Source organism: Hemitrygon akajei, chromosome 6, assembly GCF_048418815.1.
Source record: "Hemitrygon akajei chromosome 6, sHemAka1.3, whole genome shotgun sequence".
Classification (NCBI taxonomy): domain Eukaryota; kingdom Metazoa; phylum Chordata; class Chondrichthyes; order Myliobatiformes; family Dasyatidae; genus Hemitrygon; species Hemitrygon akajei.
In genome coordinates this window covers 12,359,488-12,377,839 of record NC_133129.1, presented here as the reverse complement: position 1 = coordinate 12,377,839, position 18,352 = coordinate 12,359,488, and the positions used below count along the sequence as shown (strand labels likewise).

General features: G+C 45.2%; 1 protein-coding gene across 2 annotated transcripts in view; it reads right to left on the bottom strand.

The window, feature by feature from the left end:
- LOC140728861 (probable ATP-dependent RNA helicase DDX60) overlaps positions 1 to 18,352 on the bottom strand; it is a 176,981-nt gene that overhangs the window by 114,138 nt on the left and 44,491 nt on the right. For both annotated transcript variants that reach the window (XM_073047895.1, XM_073047896.1), the window contains exons 12-15: positions 17,131 to 17,312; positions 16,061 to 16,316; positions 6,707 to 6,885; positions 3,925 to 4,083 (exon numbers count right to left, since the gene is read on the bottom strand). In XM_073047895.1, the coding sequence (XP_072903996.1) occupies positions 3,925 to 4,083; positions 6,707 to 6,885; positions 16,061 to 16,316; positions 17,131 to 17,312 (776 nt within the window). The remainder of the gene's footprint in view (positions 1 to 3,924; positions 4,084 to 6,706; positions 6,886 to 16,060; positions 16,317 to 17,130; positions 17,313 to 18,352) is intronic.

Here is an 18,352-nt window from a genome sequence, read left to right as displayed (position 1 = left end):
ATGGTGTTACATGACACAGTACAAAAACTAGACTGAACTACATAAAAAAAAACACAGAGAAAGCTACACTAGACTACAGACCTACACAGTAATGCATAAAGTGCACAAAAACAGTGCAGGCATTACAATAATTAAAAACAGGACAATAGGGCAAGGTGTCAGTCCAGGCTTCAGGTATTGAGGAGTCTGATAGCTTGGGGGAAGAAACTGTTACATAGTCTGGTCGTGAGAGCCTGAATGCTTCGGAGCCTTTTCCCAGACAACAGGAGGGAGAAGAGATTGTATGAGGGGTGCATGGGGTCCTTCATAATGCTGATTCTTTTGCAGATGCAGCGTGTAGTGTAAATGTCCGTGACGGCGGGAAGAGAGACCCTGATGATCTTCTCAGCTGACCTCACTATCCGCTGCAGGGTCTTGCGATCCGAGATGGTGCAATTTCCGAACCAGGCAGTGATGCAGCTGCTCAGGATGCTCTCAATACAACCCCTGTAGAATGTGATGAGGATGGGGGGTGGGAGATGGACTTTCCTCAGCCTTCACAGAAAGTAGAGATGCTGCTGGGCTTTCTTTGCTATGGAGCTGGTGTTGAGGGACCAGGTGAGATTCTCCATCAGGTGACCACCAAGAAATTTGGTGCTCTTCACGATCCCTACCGAGGAGCCGTCAATGTTCAGCAGGGAGTGGTCGCTCCGTGCATCAGATAAAAGGCATTCATAAGAATCTATTTTAGTGCAAGGTGACCAAGGTGGTCATGATGTTGCTAAATGGTGGTGATTATTTATTTCAAACAGGATAAAATCTGCAGATGCTGGAAATCCAAAGCAACACACACAAAATGCTGGAAGAACTCCAGATAAAGGGTCTTGGCCCAAAATGTTGACTGTTTACTCTTTTCCATAGATGCCCACTGACCTGATGAGTTTGTCCAGCATGTTATATGTGTTCATTATTTATTCATCTAATGAGATACAGCACAGAGTAGACCCTTCTAGTCCTTCGAGCCATGCCACTCTGCCACCCGTTTGAGCCCAAGCCTAAACACAGGACAATTTACAATGACCAATTAACCTACCAGCCAGTATGTCTTTGGACTGCAGGAGGAAACCGGAGAACCCAGAGGAAACCCACACATTCCATGGGGAGGACGTATAGACTTCTTACAGATGACGTTGGAATTGAACTCTGAACTTCGACATCACAAGCTGTAATAGCGTTGTGCTAACCACTACCCTACCTTGGTGCCATAGTGCTGTGCTGGTAGGTTCAACAATGATTAGTTGAAGGGAAGCAACTGCTCTTGAACCTGGTGGAGTGGGGTAGTCAGGAAGCTGGTACAGGAACCTTAGATCCCACATCACCAGGTTTAGGAACAGCTATTACTCATCAGGCTCTTGAGCCAGCACAGATAATTTCACTCACCTCAACACTGAACTGATTCCATAACATATGGACTCACTTTCAAGGACTCTGTAACTCATGTTATCAATATAATTTATTACTTAATATTTATTATTATTATTTGTATTTTTAAATTGGCACAGTTGTCTTCTTTTGCTCATTGGTTGTTTGTCCATCTCTGTGTCATTTTTCATTGATTCTTTTGTGTTTCCTTGTATGTACTGTAAGTGCCTGCAAGGAAATGAATCTCAGGGTTGCATATGGTGACGTATATGTGCTTTGATAATAAATTTACTTTTCTCTTTGACTTCAGCCCAATGGTAGCTGCAAGGAGATGGCATGGACTGGTTGGTGAGGATCATTGGTGATAACTATTGCCTTCTTGAGGCAGCACTTCATGTGGATACTACTGATGGTGGTGGGGGGAGGGAATATATTCATGATGTATTGGACTGAAACCTTTATTCTCTACAGGTTTTTACATTCCTGTACATTCCAATTGGTATACCAGACCATGATTATTTATTTACTGATATACAGCGCAGAAGAAGCCCTTCCGACCATTCAAGCTGTGTGGTCCAGCGACCCCCAATTTAATCCTGATCTAATCACAGGACACTTTACAATGACCAAATAACCTACCAACTTGGACCACCCCAGTCATGCCATCAATCAGGATACTTTCAAGCTCTTCTGCACTCTCACCAATCCTTCCTGCAATGAATTGTACAGAACTGCACACAATAATCCAAAAGCAGCCTACACCAAGTTTTATGCAGTTACAGCATAACCTCTTGATTCTTAATTTCTGATTCCGTTGACCGATTCCTGATGAAAGGTCTTGGCCCAAAACTTCGATCATTTATTTCCCTTCAAAGATGCTGAGATCCTCCACAACTTTGTGTTTTGCAAAGATTTCCAGCGTCCACAGAATCTCAGTGTTCCTGATCCTTAGACTTGGTGCCCTGGCTGATGCAAGCAATCACGTTGCACATCTCAAACACAAGAGGTTTGCCAGACGCTGGAAATCTTGATCAACAGAAAGTGCTGTGGGAACTCAGAAAGGCAGGCAGTATCTATGGTTGTAACAAAGCCTGGTATGGGTCTCCACTGCATGGAATCACAAGAGATTGCAGAAGGTTGTAAGTTCAGCCAGTTCCATTAGAGGCACAACCTTCCCCATCTTTTGTCTCCAAAATCTCTTCAGCTACCTCTTTCAAAACACTGGTGTGTACATCAGCTGGTCCAGGTGATTTATCTACCTTCAGACCTTTCAGCTTCCCAAGCACCTTCTCCTTGGTAATACTAACAACACTCACTTCTGGGCAGTGTCTTTACAAGATGGGTGACCCCAGTCATTATCAATGTTCTTCAAAGATGGCGTCAGTGGTCGTATAACCAGGACTTGAGATGTGCACCAGCTGCTCATAAGACCATCCACCACCTTCTCCCATGACTTCATGCAACCCTGATCAGGGGGCATCTTCAAGAGGTGATTCCTCAAGAAGGCGGCATCTGTCATGAAGGACCTCACCATCTCACCACATGGGTCAGCATGGTAGTGGAGCAGTTAGCATAATGCTATTACAGTGCCAATTCCTGATGAGTCTGTAAGAAGTTTGTGTGTTTTCCCCATGGCCTACATGGGCTTCCTGTGGGTGCTCCAGTTTCCTCCCAAATTCCAAAGATGTACGGGTTAGTAGGTTAATTAGTCACCTGGATGGCCAAAATTGATTGGAAAAGGACATTGGCAGGGATGACAGCAGAGAAGCAATGGCTAGAATCTCTGGGAGCAATTCAGAAGGCACAGGATATATACATCCCAAAGAAGAAGCGGCATTCTAAAGGCAAGATGACACAACTGTCACTGACAAGAGAAGTCAAAGTCAACATAAAAGCCAAAGAGAGGATAGATAATAGAGCAAAAATTAATGAGAACTTAGAGGACTGGGAAGCTTTTAAAAGCCAACAGAAGGCAACTAAAAAAGGAAAAGATGGAATATGAGTCAATAATATTAAAAAGGATACCAGAAGTTTCTTCAGATGTATAAAGTGTAAAAGAGAGTCAAGGGTAGATTTTGGACCACAGCAAAATGATGCTGGAGAGGTAGTAATGGGGGACAAGGAAAGGGCAAATGAACTGAATGAGTCTTCATTATGAAAGACACTAGCAGTATGTTAGAGGTTCAAGAATGCCAGGGGACAGAAGTTGCCATTACTAAATAAAACCATGTGGGATATGCCCTCTTCCATCAGACAGGAGGTATAGGAGTTTGAAGACCCCAGTCAATAATTCAGAAACAGCTGCTGCTCCTTTTCCATCAGATCTCTGAATGTTCCTGGACACATGAATGCTGTACCTCATTATTCTTCTTTTGCACTATTTATTTTGTTTGTAATTTATAACTGTTTTTATGTCTTTACATTGTACTGTTGCTGAAATACAGCAAATTGCATGTCATATAAGCCAGTGACAAATCTGACTCAGATTTCTACCCCTGCAGATCTTTGAATATTGGAAATTACCTGCCATGTGTCCGGTATGAAATGTTGGACTCTTGGATCTGGATCACTCCTTTCATTCCGGATTAGAAAAGGACCCATATGTTTCAGATGAAAACGAGCTGCTCCTAACCCAACCGGAACCTTGGGATCGCTCATCAGTGCTTTCTTCACCTTTTCTTTCTGTAATTAATAAAACGGGATAACTAGTAACCAGTAAATCTTCGTGGATTCAACTTATCCCACAGATACATTACATCAAGATTCAAGATGCAAATCTATTTATCATGTGTACATTGAAACAGTGAAATGCATCATTTGTGTAAGCAAACAACACACCCGAAGACATCCAGGGTCAGGGAGAGGCAGCCTGCAAAGGTTAAATATTTTTAACATGCATGTGTTAAAATATCTTTTTGAAGTGTTATTTTATCCTGAATAATTTGTTGTACACTGCTTTAATTTACATTTTGATCCAGCATAGTATTAACCAAAATATTTTTTTAAATCACCATAATATTTTAATTCCATTATGGTTTCATTTTCCTTACTGCCAGTGAACCAGGTTGGGTTTCCAACTTTGGGTGCTGTCTGTGTGGAGTTTGCATGTTCTCTCTGTGACCACGTGGGTTTCCCCACCAGGTTCTCCAGGTTCACCCATCTGAAATCCATGTGAGCAGGTGGATTAACTGGCCACAGAAAATTATCTTTGTGGTGGAGAGTCTAGAGTTGATGACCATTTAAGAGAGAATAAGTTACAGGATAATAAGCCGGAGAATGAGTTGTGGGAAGAAACTGAACACTGCTGTGGTCCTGATGGGCAGAATAGACTCCATTTGAGTCATCGCATCCCACCTGGACATTCTTTCTTCTTCCCCATCCCACTAGGGTGATGGGGTGGAGATACATCTCTACCAAAGGAGGTGTAAGGTGCTCCTTCCCTCTGCTAGCCTGCAGGACACCCTTGGGCAAGGTGTAGCACCTGCTTAGCCCCCTGATCAGGGTTGCATGAAGTCATGGGAGAAGGTGGTGGATGGTCTTATGAGCAGCTGGTGCACATCTCAAGTCCTGGTTATACGACCACTGACGCCATCTTTGAAGAACATTGATAATGACTGGGGTCACCCATCTTGTAAAGACACTGCCCAGAAGTGAGTGTTGTTAGTATTACCAAGGAGAAGGTGCTTGGGAAGCTGAAAGGTCTGAAGGTAGATAAATCACCTGGACCAGCTGATGTACACACCAGCGTTTTGAAAGAGGTAGCTGAAGAGATTGTGGAGACAAAAGTAATGATTTTTCAAGAATCGCTAAGTTCTGAAATGGTTCTGGAGGACTGGAGAATTGCAAATATCACTCCACTCTTTAAGAAGAGAGGGAGGTAAAAGACAGGAAATTATAAGTCAGTTAGCCTTACTTCAGAGGTTGGGAAGATGCTGGATTCCATTATTAAGGATGAGGTTTCAGGGTACCAGGAGGTGGCGGATCAGACTTGAATGGGCCAAATCTACTCCTGTATCTTATGGTTTTTAACTTAGGTCCTCAAGTCCTGGCAACATACTAGTAAATTTGCTTTTATTGATGTTCAGGTGAATGAAATGTACGCAAGTGAGCCCCTCTGAGAACTAGTAACTTTCCTAGAGTTTAACACCAGAGAGAAAGCTGACTGCCATCTCCTGCCCCTATTTAATCTCTCGGCTTTGGCCCTCCAGATTGATTATATGAATCCCGTTTCTTCCTATCTTCCCGTTAACTCTTCCCAAATTCCACCATTCACCTAAACTCAAGGGGCAAGTCACGGCAGCCAGTTGACCACCCACCTCAGTCTATGAGATGTGGGAGGAAACTGGAGCTCCCAGAGGAAAGATGAGCTTTATTTGTCACATATACTCTGAAACATACAGTGAAATGTGTCACTTGCATCAATGACCAACTTAGTGTGCTGGGCGCAAGCCTCAATTGTTGCCATTTTCCAGCGCAAGTGTAGCCTGCCTAACCCCGCTAACCCCAAGCCTGCACATCTTTGGAATGTGGGAGGAAATTGGAACATCGGGAGGAAATCCACCTGGTCACAGTGAGAACGTACAAACTCCTTACAGACAGCAGCGGCAATTGGACCTGGATTTGTGATCACTGGTGCTGTAAAGCGATGCACTGACTGCTGCCCTAGTGTGCTGCCCCGAAACACGAGCAGTCATCAGGAGACAGTGCCCGAGGTCAGGATCAAACTTGCTGAAGCTGTTGGGCAGAAACCTTCCTGTGCTATGACTAATCTATTAGAAATGTAGTCTTCATCATCATTATGTGCCGTGTCATATGATGCAGCGATCATGGCCTCATGACCATGATTCTTCTTGGCAATTTTTTCTACAGAAATGGTTTGCCATTGCTTTCTCGTGGGCAGCACCTTTACAAGACGGGTGACCCCAGCCTTTATCAATACTCTTCAGAGATTGTCTGCTTGGTGTCAATGGTCACATAATCAGGACTTGCAATATACACCAGCTGCTCATATGACCATCCACCACTTGCTCCCATGGCTTCACGTGACCCTGATCAGGGGGGCTAAGCAGGTGCTACACCTTGCCCAAGCTAGCTTGCTCCGCAGGCTAGCGGAGGGAAGGAGCACCTTATACTTCCTTTAGTAGAGACTTATCTTCACCCCTGCCTCCCAATATCTTTGTAAAATACAAGGTGTGCTGTGGGGGAAGAGAAACAGAGAATGGGATGAATTGGACAGGAGTTTGAAAAACATGAAGACCCTCTGTCTGTGCTGTACCTTTCTACAACTCTTCCCCAAGTGCTTTACCTGATGTTCACCGATTCTTTCCAGGAGTGAATCTCTGAGGTTCAAGAATCCAAGATCTTTGAGGTAACAAGCCAACTTGGTTAGTAGTCCTGGGTTCAGATGCTCCTCGTAGCGGCTCAGAACCATGTGGATCCTGTGCATCAGCATCACTGTGGGTTTCATATCTCTCAGGGACGCCGCTGCTCAGAATAGTGAATGTGGATACAAATGTCAGGAAGGGGTGCAGACACAACACAGTCCATCCCAAAAGCCAGCTTCCTCTCCTCTGCAACTCTTGCTGTGCTGGGAAAGCAGCCAACATTATCAGAGACCCCTCCCACCCAAGACATTTTTTCTTTTCACCCCTCCCATTGGGCAGAAGACACAAAAGCTTGGAAACACTCTCCACCAGGCTGAAGGACAGTTTTTAATCTTATGGTTATAAGATGATTTAATGGCCCTCTTGTAAGAGGACCACAGCTTTGTCATGGTTTGGAGGCTTGTATGCCTCAATGACCCAGAGAGCTGTGCTGGCTGGAGTCAGGGCTTTATGCTTTGGCTTTTGGTAGGGTCACCCATGCCAAACAGGTCAAAGGGCAGAGGACAGAGTAAGAGTGGTCCACCAATCCTCCAGGTTCAGGAGTTCACTCAGGGCTAAAAACCCTGACTGGTCAAACAAAACTGTTATGGAAACAGCAATGAAGAATCTTTCTACATCTGAGCGCAACGGTATTCCTGAGTCTCTACCCAGGACTTGCATGACTGGCAGTAGTGAAAACCGAGAGGAAGCTCCTGGCATGATCAAGGAATCCCCGAACACCTCCAGAGATGGAGGATCTTCATTGCTGCCCTAAATGCCTTTGGCGTAATGGGCAGTAACTAAGTAAGTTGTCAGATAAAGATTAAATTGTGGCCCTTGCTTCCTTTTGTCCATGTGCACCATACTTTCTCTGTCGCTGTAACACCATGTTCTGCAATTTATTATCAATTTTCCCTTGTCCCACCTTGACATAGTGATGTTGCAGAATGATCTGTGTGGATGGCCTGCTGAGCTAAGTTTTTCACTGTCGCTTGGTACTTTGGAGTTGGTTTATTATTGTCACACGTACCAGGATACATAGAACAGTGAACGTCTGAACATACTGTCAAACATAGAACTCTACAGCACAGTACAGAATCAGGCTTTAATATCACTGCCAGAAATACAAAAAAAGTAGTGAGGTAGCGTTCATGGGTTCAATGTCCATTTAGAAATCGGGCTGCAGTGTGGTAGAAGCTGTTCCTGAATCGCTGAGTGCGTGCCTTCAGGTATTCAGCTTCAGAAACAGGCCCTTCCAGCCCAACAAGCACAGCGCCAGCAACCCACATATTTAACTCTAGCCTAATCACAAGACAACTTACAATGACCAATTAACTTACTAACCAGTACGTCTTTGGACGGTGGAAGGAAACCAAAACACCTGGAGGAAACCCATATGTTCATGGGGAGTATGTACAAACTCCTTACAGAAGACTCCAGAAATGAATTCTGAACTCCGACGCCCCAAGCTGCAATAACATTGCATTAACCGCTATGCTACCGTAACTTTCTCTAAGATTAATCTAACCTTCCCCTCCTACATAGCCCTCAATTTTTCTGTCATCCAAGTGTCAACCCAAGAGTTTTGTTAAAATGCCCCAAATCTCTCTGCCTCTACTTTATGCTTTGGCTCTTGGTAGGGTCAACCTCTTGGATCAACCATTTCCACCCTGGGAAAATGTCTCTGGCTAACCACCCGATCTATGCCTCTTAACACTTTGTACACCTCTATCAAGTCACCTCATCCCCTTTCACTTCAGAGAGAAAAGCCCCAGCTCGCAACCTATCCAACCTACTCTCATAAACATGCTCTCTAATGTACAATGTCCTGTGTATGTTACTCAAAATGGCTTCTTTGGTTTGTTACGAGTAGGAATGCTTCTTTGTCTGATAAGTGTTTCTCTCGCCGTTGTTTCGCTTTAGAATGGCTGATATGGTAATTGTATTCATTTGTTAATCAATGGGGAATGTTATTGTGTTTTGTGAGGCTGGGAACTTGGGGGAGGGGTTGCGCGGGCTTGTGGTGTGAAGGGAGTCGGGAGGAGGACGCCGAGGAAGGTGGACGTGCGCTCGGAAGACCACCGGGGAGTCCGAGGTGGAAGACGTGCAAGTCGGAGGCAAGCGACGAGGGGTCGAATGGTTCGATGGTTGAGCTCCAACGAGTGCACTAAACTGACTGAACTTTGATAAGTTGGCGCCTTTTGTTTTTTTCCTTGCATATATATATTGTATTGCCTAATACTCTTTTAATTTTAGTAAACTCTTTAAAGTGTATTTCATAACGGTATTTGTTGTGGGTTTGATACTGTTGGCGGGCGAGAGGCATAAACTCGATTCTCACAGCACCTGCGTGTACGGGAGGTGGGTTGGTGAGTGGCTGGATCTCCTTTTCCCCTAGACATATACCAGCCTTTTGGGTAAGTGTTACACTAGTCTAGGCAGCATCCTGGTAAATCTACTCTGTGCCTTCTCTAAAGCTTCCACACCTTGATTACAAAGGAGTCCCACATCCCATAAAACTCGGTAGCATAGTGGTTAACACAACGCTTTACAGTACCAGCAACCTGGGTTTCCTGCCTCTGCCTGTAAGGAGTTTGTACATTCTCCCTGTAACCACATGGGTTTCCTCCAGGTGCTCCGGGATCCTCCCACAGTCCAAAGATGCACTATTTAGTAGATTAATTGATCATTGTAAATTGTCCTGTGATTAGGCTGGGATTAAATTGGGAGACTGCTGGGTGGCTTGAAGTTAAGTCAAGTCACTTTTTATTGTAATTTCGACCATAACTGCTGGTACAGTACACAGTAAAAATGAGACAAATGTTTTCAGGATCATGGTGCTGCATGAAACAGTACAAAAACTAGACTGAACTACTAAAAACAACACAGAAAAAACTACACTAGACTACAGACCTACCCAGGACTGCATAAAGGGGACAAAACAGTGCAGGCATTACAATAAATAATAAACAAGACAATAGGCACAGTAGAGGGCAGTAAGCTGGTGTCAGTCTAGACTCTGGGTATTGAGGAGTCTGATAGCTTGGGTGAAGAAACTGTTACATAGTCTGGTTGTCATGGTCCGGATTGGTTTCCCTTTAAATTTATCGAGGTTGTGTTATGATCCGGACCATTGACTCCTTGTTCCCCTTTAATTCCATGTTTCACGTGTCCCTCGAGCTTGGTGATTAAGGTAATCTACTTTCAACCGAACCAGCAGTTTATAAGCCCCTGGCTTCAGCCATTCGGGGCGAGAGTGTTTTGGAGCATTAGCAAAGTCACCGTAGCTACTGTGAGCCAAAGTCATCTAGCTGGAGCCAACTAAGTTTCTTGCCGGAGCAAGCCAAGACTCCTCCCGCAGCAAGTGCCAGCAACTCACCTTCCCTTGCCAGAGTGGGTCCGGGCAAGGTTAACCCACCAGGGTGAGTTAAGAGCTCCCGCAGCTTGGAGTGAACTTGGGTCCAGTGATAGTACCGTCCGTTGGTTTGTTGTCGTGTATCCAGCACAGTAGGCAGGCCGTTTGCCGCTACTCGCATGGACTGTTGTTGTGTGGTCTCCGTATCCATGTCCTGTCTAAAGAGGGGTCCCGGCCCTGTACTCTAGAAGGGTCCTAACCCCAGTGTTAAAGAGTCCCGGCTCCATGCCTGGTGTCTGAAGGCGGAGTCCCGGCTCAGTGTTTCATGTCCTGTGTTTGAGTATCAAGTCCTGGCCCTGGTGTTCCAAGTCCAAAGTATCAAGTCCTGGCCATGGCGATCCAAGTCCCAAGTCTCCAAGTCCTGGCCGTGGCGTTCCAAGTATCCAAGTCCTGGCCGTGGCATTCCAAGTATCCAAGTCCTGGCCGTGGCGTTCCAAGTATCCAAGTCCTGGCCGTGGCATTCCAAGTATTCAAGTCCTGGCCGTGGCGTTCCAAGTCTCCAAGTCCTGGCCCTGGTGTTCCAAGTATCCAAGTCCTGGCTGTGGCGTTCCAAGTATACAAGTCCTGGCCGTGGCGTTCCAAGTATCCAAGTCCTGGCCGTGGTGTTCCTCGTCTCCAAGTCCTGGCCGTGGTGTTCCAAGTGTCCAAGTCCTGGCCGTGGCGTTCCAAGTCTCCAAGTCCTGGCCGTGGTGTTCTGTGTTCCAAGTATCCAAGTCCTGGCTGTGGTGTTCCGTGTTCCAAGTCTCCAAGTCCTGGCCATGGTGTTCCGTGTTCCAAGTCTCCAAGTCCAAGGTCTGAGTTCTGAGTCCTGGCTCTGATCCCTGATCTCCAAGTCCTGGTTCCCCAGACCCTGAGTCCCAGCGTAGTCCCGGGCCTGAGCCCCCGTTCATTATGCCTATTCACATTTCCTCTTTGCCCTCCTTGATTTCCCTGTTCTATCCTTGCATCACGGTTCTCCTTGTAAAGAGTAATAGAACCTTAGAAAAACATGTTTGTGTCCTGCTTTTGGGTCCTCCGCGAGCACCCTTGCCCCCCCATCTTGTAACACTGGTTGTGAGAGCCTGAATGCTTCGGTGCCTTTTCCCAGATGGCAGGAGGGAGAAGAGTTTGTATGAGGGGTGTGTGGGATCCTTCATAATGCTGTTCGCTTTGCAGATGCAGCGTGTAGTGTAAATGACTGTAATGGCAGGAGGAGAGACCCCGATGATCTTCTCAGCTGACCTCACTATCCACTGCAGAATCTTGCGATCCGAGATGGTGCAATTTCCAAACCAGGCAGTGAAGCAGCTGCTCAGGATGCTCTCAATACAACCCCTGTAGAATGTGATGAGGATGGGGGTGGGAGATGGACTTTCCTCAGCCTTCGCAGAAAGTAGAGACGCTGCTGGGCTTTCTTTGCTATGGAGCTGGTGTTGAGGGACCAGGTGAGATTCTCCGCCAGGTGAACACCAAGAGGTTTGGTGCTCTTAACGATCTCAACGGAGGAGCCGTCAATGTTCAGTGGAGAGTGGTCGCTTGGTGCCCTCCTGAAGTCAACAACCATCTCTTTTGTTTTGTTCAGATTCAGAGACAGGTTGTTGGCTCTGTATCAGTCTGTTAGCCGCTGCACCTCCTCTCTGTAAGCTGACTTGTCGTTCTTGCTGATGAGACCCATCACAATCGTGTCATTGGCAAACTTGATGATGTGGTTCGAGCTGTGTGTTGCAGCACAGTCGTGGGTCAGCAGAGTGAACAGCAATGGACTGAGCACGCAACCCTGGGGGGCCCCCGTGCTCAGTGTGATGGTGTTGGAGATGCTGCTCCCGATCCGGACTGACTGAGGTCTCCCAGTCAGGAAGTCTAGTATCCATTTGCAGAGGGAGGTGTTCAGGTCCAGTAGGCTCAGCTTTCCAATCAGTTTCTGAAGAATGATTCTGTTGAATGCTGAATTGAATTCTATGAACAGCATTCAAACGTACGGGGCTGTACTGAGCTGTTGCTCAATAAATAAATAAAAATAAAACATGGTTGGTTTAGAGTCAAAAGAAATAGAAGAATTTGCATTGGTCTAGTAGGATGGCAACATCCCACATAGAACGTACACCATGGAACAGTACACTCGATCTACACCTCTATTAAGTCACCTCTCATCCTCCTTTGCCCCTAAGAAAAAAGTCCTAGCTAGCACCAAGCAGTGAAAAGCTTGTCTTGCATACTGTTCATAGAGATCACATCATTCCACACTGCATTGAAAAGAGCAGAATGATTACAATAGTAGTGAGGAGACCTGTAGGGAGCTGCTTGCAAGATGTCGCCACACTCCAGCGCCCTATTGCAGCAATCTTCTATTATTTTATGTTTCCATTTATTGCTCAATATGCATCAGCAATCTGTTATTTGTGTCTGCATCACTGGTGTGGAAAGTCCTTCCTTCTCAGTTACATAGAAACATAGAAAACCTACAGCACAATACAGGCAATTCGGCCCACAAATCTGTGCTGAACATGTCCCTACCTTAGAAATTACTAGGCTTACCTACAGCCCTCTATTTTTCTAAGTTCCATGAACCTATCCAATAGTCTCTTAAAAGACCCTATCATATCCGCCTCCACCACCATTGCCGGCAGCCCATTCCACGCACTCAACACTCCGTGCGTAAAAAACTTACCCCTGACATCTCCTCTATACCTACTCCCCAGCACCTTAAACCTGTGTCCTCTTGTGGCAACCATTTCAGCCCTGGGAAAAAGCCTCTGACTATCCACACAATCAATACCTCTCATCATCTTATACAACTCTATCAGGTCACCTCTCATCCTCCGTCGCTCCAAGGAGAAAAGGCTGAGTTCACTCAATCTGCTTTCATAAGGCATGCTCCCCAATCCAGGCAACATCCTTGTAAATCTTCTCTGCACCCTTTCTATGGTTTCCACATCCTTCCTGTAGTGAGGCAACCAGAAATGAGCACAGTACTCCAAGTGGGGTCTGACCAGTGTCCTGTATAGCTGCAACATTACCTCTCAGCTCTTAAACTCAATTCCACAGTTGATGAAGGCTAAAGCACCGTATGCCTTCTTAACCATAGAGTCAACCAGTTCTTGTGTGTCTTGTTAGCTCGATGTGAGAATGGGGTAATTAACCTTCCTGCTTCTACAAAGCAGGAGAAGACTATAAGAAGATAGCAAAGCATTTTCAGGTAGCCGTTTCCTCAGTTCGTAATGTAATTAAGAAATGGCAGTTAACAGGAATGGTGGCGGTCAAGTTGAGGTCTGGAAGACCAAGAAAACTTTCCCAGAGAACTGCTCATAGGATTGCTAGAATGGCAAATCAAAACCCCCGTTTGACTGCAAAGACCTTCAGGAAGATTTAGCGGACTCTGAAGTGGTGGTGTACTGTTCTACTGTGCAGCAGCACCCGCACAAATATGACCTTCATGGAAGAGTCATCAGGAGAAAACCTTTCCTGCGTCCTCACCACAAAATTCAGCATCGGAAGTTTGCAAAAGAACATCTAAACAAGCATTTTGGAAACAAGTCCTGTGGACTGATGAAGTTAATATAGAACTTTTTGGCCGCAATGAGCAAAGTTATGTTTGGAGAAAAAAGGGTGCAGAATTTCATGAAAAGAACAGCTCTCCAACTGTTAAGCACAGGGGTGGATCGATCATGCTTTGGGCTTGTGTTGCAGTCAGTGGCACGGGGAACATTTCACTGGTAGAGGGAAGAATGAATTCAATTAAATACCAGCAAATTCTGGAAGCAAACATCACACCTTCTGTAAAAATGCTGAAGATGAAAAGAGGATGGCTTCTACAACAGGATAATGATCCTAAACATGCCTCAAAATCCACAATGGACTACCTCAAGAGGCACAATTTGTAGGTTTTGCCATGGCCCTCACAGTCTCCCGACCTAAACGTCATCAAAAATCTGTGGATAGACCTCAAAAGTGCAGTGCCCAAGAATCTCACAGAATGAGAAGCTTTTTGCAAGGAAGAATGGGTGAAAATCCCCCAAACAAGAATTGAAAGATTCTTAGCTGGCTACAGAAAGCGTTTACAAGCTGTGATATTTGCCAAAGGGGGTGTTACTAAGTACTGACCATGCAGGGCACCCAAACTTAACCCAAACAGGGTACCCTTTTCCTTTTTTGTTATTTTGAAACTGTAAAAGATGGAAATAAAAAAGTCATCTTGTTTAAAATATTAGAGAAATGCATCATCTTTAACTTTATGCATTTTGGAAATCATCTTTTACTTGCTTAGCTATTCACAGTAACAGAAATTTTGACCAAGGGTGCCCAAACTTTTGCATACCACTGTATGTGTTCATGGTAGCATTTTATGGTACTTACTGTTGTATAATTCTTCAGAAGCATGGAGCAATATTTTATAGAGAGTCATAGCAAGATACACAAAAACAGGCTCTCCACCCCCCACAGAGTCTGCACTGATGCTCAACCACTCATTTACACTAATTCTACATTAATCCCAACTTTTATTCTCACCATTTTTCCATGTACTTGTAAAAGACACTTGGACAAAGTATAAAGGCAAGAGATTCTACAGAAGCTGCAAATCCAGTCCAAGACAGACAAAATGCTAGAGGAACTCAGCAGGTTTATCAGCATCCATGTAGAGCCATAAACAGTTGACATTACAGCCAGAAACACCCATTTTCCCATGCTTGGTTCATATCTCTGTAAACCTTTCCTATCTTTGTATTTGTCCAAGTCTCTTTTAAGGTTGATTATGTGTCTGTGTCAACCACTTCTTCTGGCAACTCATTCCCTACACTCGAGTGGAAAAGATGCCCTTTGGGCTCATATAATTTTTTTCCCTCACCTTAAACCTTTACCCTCTAGTTTTGATTCTCCGACCCTGGGAAAAAAGACATTGTGTATTGACCCTATCTATGCCCCCCTCATGTATACCTACATAAAATCACTCTTCATTCTCCTCTGCTCCAGAGAGACCAGCTCAACCTCTCTCAATAATTCAGCCTCTCTAGTCCCAGCAAAATCCTCATAATGTTCCTCTGCACTACTTACAACATAATGGATTCTGTGCTATTGCAGGGTGGCCAAAATTGATCATAATACTCAAAATGTGGCCTCATTAACACCTTATACAACTCTGACTCTATGGGTGCAGGTCGATAGGACTAGGCAGATTAATGGTTCAGCACAGGCTAGATGGGCTGAAGGGCCTATTTCTGTGCTGTAGTGTTCATTGACTACAACTTCCCAACCTTTACACTCAATGTACTGACTGATCTTCCCTTGGATTTGAACCCTATTACAGTCTATCATTCCTGTTTCCAGTTTCCTCTTCCTTTTCCATCAGTAAATTAGTTTATTATTGTAACATGTACTGTAGTACAGTGAGAAGCTTTGTCTTGCATGCCGTCCATACGGATCACTTCATTACAACAGTGCACTGAGGTTGTACAAGGGAAAACAAAGAAAACAAGACGGCAGCTATATTTCATTAGGAGTTTGAGAATTTTCAGATGTCACCAGAAATTTTTACAGATGTATTCATGAAGAGCATTCTAACAGGCTGCATCTCCATCTGGTTAGGGGGGCTGGGGCTCTGCCACCAACCTCTGACTAATGAAATTCCTCCTCATCTCTGTTCTAACGGGATATCCTTCTATTCTGAGGCTGTGCCTTCTGGTCCTAAACTCCCCCAGCAGAGGAAACATCCTCTCAACATCCATTCTATTTAGCCTTTCAATATTGGATAGGATTCAATAATATACCCATTTTCTTCTAAATTTCAGTGTGTAGAGGTCAAGAGCTATCAAGTGGTGCTCATGCATTAACCCTTTCATTCCCAGAATAATTCTTGTAAACCTCCTCCGGTCCTTCTCCAATGCTGGAGTGAGTACACTGTTCCTACCTGTAGATCTGTAATGTTCTGCCCAGGCTTTATAGCTGTGTTTAATTCCTTCCATCTGAGCTTCCACCTTCACCTGGGTACTGCCACACTTCAGCAGAAACTTGTCCAGAGACTTCAGCCCTTTCTCCAAGTCCTGGGCAATTTCCTTCCCAACAGACTCTTGAACTGAGCCCCATCGCTCCCTGGCCTTCTTCTCCTCCTGCTCCATCTTCTTTTGCTTCTGGGCCTCAATAATGAGTTCCGCACTTTTCTTTTGCTTTGAGGAGAATTTACAAAAGAAGGGCTGTTACAGGCAGAAGGCAACATTTCACGACGCTGGGACGTGGGGGTCAGTGTCGAAAGTGGGAACATTGGGGAAATAACTCTGACACAGAGGAGAGGAAAGGTGGGTAGGGGTGTGACTATCATCTTCATTAACCCTGGGTCCCAAAGGGATGGTAATGTGTGATAATGAGTGTGTGTGTGTGTGTGTGTGTGTGTGTGTGTGTGTTTCTCTGTAAGTAAATATGTGCGTGTGTATGTAAGAGTGTGTCTGTCTGTCTGTGTACACGCGTGCACCTGTATGTGGAGGAGTGGTGGAGTTCAGACCAGCAGAGAGACTGACCAGCAGTGGAATTCAGACCAGCAGAGAGACTGACCAGCAGTGGAATTCAGACCAGCAGAGCTGCTGACCAGCAGTGGAGTTCAGACCAGCAGTGGAGTTCAGACCAGCAGAGCTGCTGATCAGCAGTGGAGTTCAGACCAGCAGAGAGACTGACCAGCAGTGGAGTTCAGACCAGCAGAGAGACTGACCAGCAGTGGAGTTCAGACCAGCAGTGGAATTCAGACCAGCAGAGCTGCTGACCAGCAGTGGAGTTCAGACCAGCAGTGGAGTTCAGACCAGCAGAGAGGCTGGCCAGAAGTGGAATTCAGACCAGCAGAGGGGTTTAACAACAGTGGAATTCAGACCAGCAGAGGGGTTTACCAACAGTGGAATTTAGACCAGCAGAGGGACTCACCAGAGGTGGTGCAGACCAACAGGGACACTGTTGGAATAGAGACCCACACTAAAACACTTCTGCCATGCTTACCCCAGATTTCTTGCCTTTTCCCTTGCCGGGTCCTGTGTGGGACTTTGACGGGCTCTGAGCTGCCTCCGCATGACCACTGACAACTGTTAATGCTGCATTCTCCTCAAGTGACTCCGCATAAAGTCTCTCAAACACAACCAGCTTTTGTTGCTGTTTTAATTTTGCCTTCCTCTCCTTTGGATCTTTGGGCATTCAAGAGCAGGAGGTAAGTGAACAATAAATCTTTGCAAGTTAACACAAAGTACACTGCAGATGCTGTGGTCAAATCAAGATGTGCAATAAAGCTGGATGAACTCAGCAGGTCAGGCAGCATCTGTTGAAAGAAGCGGTCACGTTGACTTCTTCTTTCAATCTTTGCAAGTTCTTGCCTTCTGGAAGTGTATTAGTCTTACAGTCATACTGCACAGATACAGGCCCTCCAGCTTTTGGGAAAAGGATGTTTTGGAAAAGCACGGACTTATTAATGACAGTCAAATGCCTTTGTGCAGGGGCGGTCATGTCTTATGAATCGAGTTTTTTGAGGAGTTGATGAGGGAATGGGAGTGGATATTATCCATATGAACTTTAGCAAGGCATGTGACAAGGTCCCTCGAGGTGGGGTGATCCAAGTATACAATGCATGGTGAAGGTAGTTTGGATTCAGCATTGGCTTGGATGAGAGGATAGTGGTGGAGAAATGTTTCTCTGACTGGAGATCTGTGATCAGCGTGTTCTCCAGGGATCAGCGCTTGGACCTCTTGTTTGTGACATGTTCTCAGTGGCTACTTTATTAGGTACTCCTGCTCATTAATGCAAATAACTAACTAGCCAATCATGTGACAGCAACTCATGCAGACATGGTCAAGAGGTTCAGTTGTTGTTCAGACCAAACATCAGAATGGGGAAGAAATGTGATCTAAGTGACTTTAACTATAGAATGATTGTTTGTGCCAGACAGGGTGGCCTGAGTATCTCAGAAACTGCTGATATCCTGGGATTTTCACACACACAGTAGTCTCTAGAGTTTACAGAGAATGGTGTGAGAAACAAAGACATCCAGTGAGTGGCAGTTCTGAGGGAGAAAATGCCTTGTAAATGAGGGAGGTCAGAGGAGAATGGGCAGACTGGTTCAAGCTGACAGGAAACAACAGTAATTCAAATAACCATGTGTTACAACAGTGGTTTGCAGAAGAGCATCTCTGAGAGCACAACACACTGAACCTTGAAGTGGATGGACTACAGC